General features: G+C 38.0%; 1 protein-coding gene across 1 annotated transcript; it reads right to left on the reverse strand.

The window, feature by feature from the left end:
• Positions 1-1113: 1113 nt before the first annotated feature.
• LOC134290808 (pickpocket protein 28-like) lies at positions 1114-2833 on the reverse strand. The gene is given in 4 exon segments (XM_062858011.1): positions 1114-1354; positions 1409-1771; positions 1826-2425; positions 2490-2833. Coding segments are annotated over 4 exon segments (1548 nt in total).
• Between the last annotated feature and the right edge of the window lie 2724 nt (positions 2834-5557).

Raw genomic sequence — 5557 nt, forward strand, 5'->3', positions numbered from 1 at the left:
TCTGCATGCCAAACTGAGCCGAAATCCAAATTTTCATGAATTTTGGTGCCCGGGAACCTATTTAAAAATCAATTTGAAGTTTGTATGGGAGTGATTTGATGAATCACCCCTCGTCGGATTTTGTACTGGGCGGAGCTGTCAAACAGTTGCCCAGCTGTCAAAAGGTGATTTGAAAAAAAAAAATCTTTGAAATTGGTTTTAAGTATCAGAAAGTTCTAAAAATCTGAAAAAAATCATAGTGGCTCAGAAAAAGGTGCTCTTTCGTTTAAAAATATAAAATCATTGAATTTTTCTTAATTTAAAAAAAACCCAATTGAAGGTAGAACTCTAGCAGAAACCATAGGGAAAATTTTTTTTATATGATCTTCGAGAGAAGGAATGGTTGTACATATTCAAGGAGGAGGAATTGGCTTCTCAAGTGGTGTTGAGATTATTCTATATTCTGAAACTGCACGCCAAACTGAGCGGAACCTATTTAAAAACCAATTTGAATTATGTATGATTTGTCGAATCACCCCTCGTCGCATTTTCTACTGCGTGGAGCTGTCAAGCAGTTGCCTAGCTGTCAAAAGGTGATTCATAAAATCTCTTTGAAATTAATTTTAAGTATTAAAATAAAACTTTAACAATAAAAAAAACATGGTCGCTCAGAAAAAGGTGTTCTTTCGTATAAAATCAAAAAAAAGTACATTTTTCAAAATTTAAAACCCCAATTGCGGAAGGAGTTCAAGGAAGAATGCTTTAGAGAACATTTCGGAGAGAAACCACCAAAGATTTTTTTTTTCACGGATTCTGGATAGATTAAACAAAAGCCAGTTTATACACATACGTGATAATTGAAACTACAACAAAGATTGAACAATTAAAAATCATACAGAACTGCTTTTGGCAAACAGCACAACTGTGCTGATTCGTCCCGTCGCACGTTCTTGCAAAGCACACTACCTTAATGGGCCATTACACTGTTTCTCTTAATGACAAATATTTGTCATTGTAGTTCGACATTCATCCGAGGTTGCCATGATTTACATTATGTTAATCATTTGTTGGGCTTGTTTGGCCAAATATTTGTCATGTCTAATAGGACCTTTATTAAAAACACTATGTCTACACTCAATTAGCCCATGGCTGAACAGGCTGCACGTCATCCGAATGCTTCAATATGTTAAACAAAGGCCGAATGATACTGAAATAAAATATCTCCAGCAAACTGACAACACTTGCTCCCATCATCAATCCAAACAAACCACCGATCTGAGACATAAGATCACAGAAGTTCATCAACTCAATGCGTTTGAGGGGAAGTATCCATTTGCTTTTGAATCCAACCGCAAGTAAGGCATAATCGTTCGTGCTGAAATAAGAGACAATTATTGCTTTGAATGGAACGTTAGCTCACAACACAAACTTTTTGTAGAGCAAGTTAGTATCCGTCAATGCTTCCGACAGCTTTTGAGCTTCGAATGCCGTTCTGGAAACTTCCACATCGTACTGCGAAGTGACGCAAGCTGGTAAACATGCGCACGGGCCTATCCACTCCTCATTTCCGTAGAGAGATTGGTGCAATTATTCTAATTGGTGTTGTACAATATCCGGACAATCCTTTCTAGATCCTTTACAGAGCGTTGTATTTGGGCCTCTAGGTCTTGAAAACGTGTCACAATGGCAATCCTTATCGGTAAGGTTGGCAAAGCACTCAAGGTTACAGTTGTGGGAATTGTAGACTTTGAAGAAACGTAGGTAACGTTCATCGTTGAAGTAACATTGTCGCCTGGAAAAAAAGTGATTGAAAAGCGGAAATTTTAAAAACCTGCATACGATCTACCTTGAATGATCATGCTTTTTAAGCTCCCGTGAAATGGTTGTCAGCTGTGGCCTTACTGTGAGTAGTAGTGCTTGCTGAAAAGGTAATCTAAAAATTCGATTCGACGTGGTTTTATACTCGTCTGGAGGGTGTAGCGATACTTGAAATCCGTCGTTGGGGCCATCGCATAAAAATTCTTTGTCAATTTTTCTGGTTTTCAAGACAATCGCCAACCCTGTTCGGTAACCTTTTGCAAAAGGTCGAAATGGATAACTGTGTATTCCAGCCTTTTTGGCATATCCTGTTTCCAAATTCCAATTTACGGCCCTTTTTATAGGATCAGTGAGAATACTTTCGGAGTTAAAATTTTCCTTTCGTAGTAAATGGTCATTGGGTAATTGGTTGAACGTGTAGCATACTCCACAATCTGTAATGACGGGAGACAGAATCTTCCAACACGGAGTCTCTGTGTGACGCCAGTAGCATCTTTCGAACAGATCTTCGCTTGACAGCGATACATTTTTCAGCATTTCCGTTATGCTTTTGTTGATTTCCTCCCTAGGTTTATACCAGAGTTTCATAAATGGGCAAACGTGAGCTAAAGTGTAAAGTTTCTCATATCTAGAAAAAAAAGTTACGAAACTTAAACTTGCGAATATTCTAACTACACCCAGCTCCACTATACTCATCGCTCTCGATGATTTCTCTTTGTTGTACGCGTATAAACATATCAGTCAAATTAAGGTCTTCAACTCGAACTTTGGTCGTAGGACAAATGGTAACCGCGGGAAATGGGACCTCCCAAAGTGGGAACATGGACTGGGTGTACGTTATCATCACCGGGTTCATAGACCATTTGTAGTAGATGGTCCCGATTATGAAACAGTAGGCACAGATGAAGAACAGAAACGAGCTTCTCCACCAGCACTGTTCCAATTTTGGCAAACGGCCATCGAAAGGGTAGCGCAGAGCGTTGATCGAACTGTTAGCACTGAATTCTGTCCAACACTTGACCGCCAACCGTTTCATATTGATTGTGTTCGTACTGGTTGCTGATCTGTTGGAAGATTGGTTTTGAAATTCCTTAAATAGCTAAAATTTTCATCGATAATTGCTTTCACTTTTCCTACAATAACAGGATGCGCTGAAGAGCTGTATATTCTTCATGCAAATTATTTTGGCATCCTGCAAAGCAGGATCTGTCCCAGTTAGGACGTGATTTCATAGAAAAAAGAAATCAGTTGTTGTTGTAACTTATTTTGATGAATCGTTATGTAGTTTTAATAAACTAATTGAAGATGTAATTGGAAATGAGAACAAAAACACTCAAAACAGTTGGACAAACTGCAACTTCACATCTACAGATACTGAGCTCACCTTGTATGGGAAAGGCACCATTATCAATAGGTAGTTTGATCAAGGTATTTTTCATTCCCCTCAGACAACATCAGCTGTCCGTCTTGATAAATGCCCTCCATTATGTAGCATCGTAGGTAAGCAACCAATGAATTACTCTGAAAGCCCATTATACTAATAGCTTTTGAAACTAATTTCTTAAAAATCTAATAGGCGAAGTGTCTACATAGAGCAGGGCGTCTTTGATATTTACAGCAGTTTTATTCTCTTCGTCATGATTTGTATTGTCGACCAAATTGATTGAAATTTGGCAGTAAAATTTTGATTTGTAGGCACAGTTTGGAGAACTATTTTGAGTTCAACAGGTTTTAGAAAACACAATAAAAGAAAATAAAGCTACTGTAACAGGGATTACCAATTGAATCCTCTCTCGGGCGATTTTTTTTGTTCCAATAAGCCCACGAAAAAATCGAATAAGCCCTCTCACATAGTATCCCAAAGATATATCAATTATGTCGTAAAGGCAGTCGTATCTGGAATATTTATTTAGATTTTAGAGCCAAACCTCATATTTTAAAACTCACCTTCTCTCTGCCAATGATTCTGTAGAACTTCTCATTTTGATAATTAAACCATTCGTCTTTTGCATTTCTGTTCTTATCCGCTTCTAACTCTTCTGTTGTAGATTCTATTTCTGTTACTCCACTAAATCTGGTATCCGAAGTCTAATCACGCTATTGGTTTGTTTCGAATATTGCATCTATTTCATTGTCTTTCTTTTCTTGTTGTTGTCGATGGTAAATGTTGGCATTTTTTTGTTACTTAGGAAGCGGTGAACTAGCTTCGATATGTCCCGAGCAGAGGAGAATATCAAATTAATAACTGTGGAATCACACAACTTGTTTTTATATCTTGTTTTGTTATTATTTTCTTATCAAGACATTGCCTCTCCATAACTATAACATATTTTGTTTGACAATCTTATTTTGTTATGATCATGCTATTGGCAGGATTGGGAACACTCACTTGCTATTTTCTCAACTGAGAAGCATGCAATCAAGAAACGATGTATGGACGGTTTTCGCCTTGTGGTTTTGTCTAAAAGTTTGCCAAATAGAGTAGAGGCCGCACACGCATACCAAAGTCGTGACAGAGCCGTGAAAGCGACTCTTCACGAGGTGAGTGTAATTTACATTCACCTCGTGGAGAGTTGCTTTCGCCGCTCCCTCACGATTTTGCCATGCGTGTGCGACCTCTACTCTATTCGGCAAACTATTAGACAAAACCACAAGGTAAAAGTCGTTTATACATCGTTTCTTGATTGCACGCTTCTAAGATAAGAAAACAGCAGGTGAGTGAAACTTTTTGCAAGTGAGTGTTCCCATCCTTGGCTATTGGCGTACATCCGTTAGATAACATTCCAGAAATATGTTTTATTGAAGGCCATGCTTAGTTATTATTGTATTATTGAGAGTGTATAAATATTTTATCAACAATAGTACAACAATAACCCATTTTGAAATTCACATCATTCGAGAATTCCGTTGTTTAGAGCATTGTGTGATGAGGAGCGGGTGCGTATTCTCTCATCAGTACCTCTTTCTCTTCTTTTTGGCATTACATTTTAGTTGATACAGAGCCAACTTCTCAGCTTGGGAGTTTAAGTACTTGAACAATTATGACCAGATTTTCTGTCCCTCGTATTGAATGACAAATAAAGGGTACTCCAAGCACTCGATCTAACCTCACTTTTTATGTTATATGTTATAGACTTATTACTTACTTTGTTATGAGTTTGATATTCTATTCTATTCTATTCTATTCTAGTGCTTGCACAGCCAGTATTGAAAAGCATCCTGGAAATATCAAAACTTCTTTTGATATTTTCTTGTCAGCATTAATATTTGCAGCATATCAGAGACGTGACACAAATATTAAAATGGCCAGGCCCACTGTGCAGACTAATGGGTTGAAGGATAATTCGAAAATATAAGGCAATTAGGTTATCCACTTATGAATAACATATTTGACGAACCTTTTTGAATTAAATTGAGGAAGAAACGGGGACAACCGTACCAACCGTTTCGTTTTAGGGGAATGGTGTTTGAACATAAAATCGTTGGGAGTGGTGCTGCTAAGAAGGTTAATGCACACTCCATTTTAGTTGGCGTCGCTTCTCCTGGGATGGGGCACAGGCATTTCTCCATGTGTCCTGGCTTCAAAGCCTAGGCTTAAGCGCCATTACTCGCTCTCTGAAACGAGAAAAAAAAAAAAGTATAATGATCCCTTCCCCAAATGTATAAAAAAATATTCTTTTGTCAGTCATCGTCTGATCTGTTCGGACGTCTTTTGCCGCAGAGCAGACTCTCGTACTCGATACGCGGTAAAGCAGCATTG

This window comes from Aedes albopictus, chromosome 3 (assembly GCF_035046485.1).
Source record: "Aedes albopictus strain Foshan chromosome 3, AalbF5, whole genome shotgun sequence".
Taxonomy (NCBI): Eukaryota; Metazoa; Arthropoda; class Insecta; order Diptera; family Culicidae; genus Aedes; species Aedes albopictus.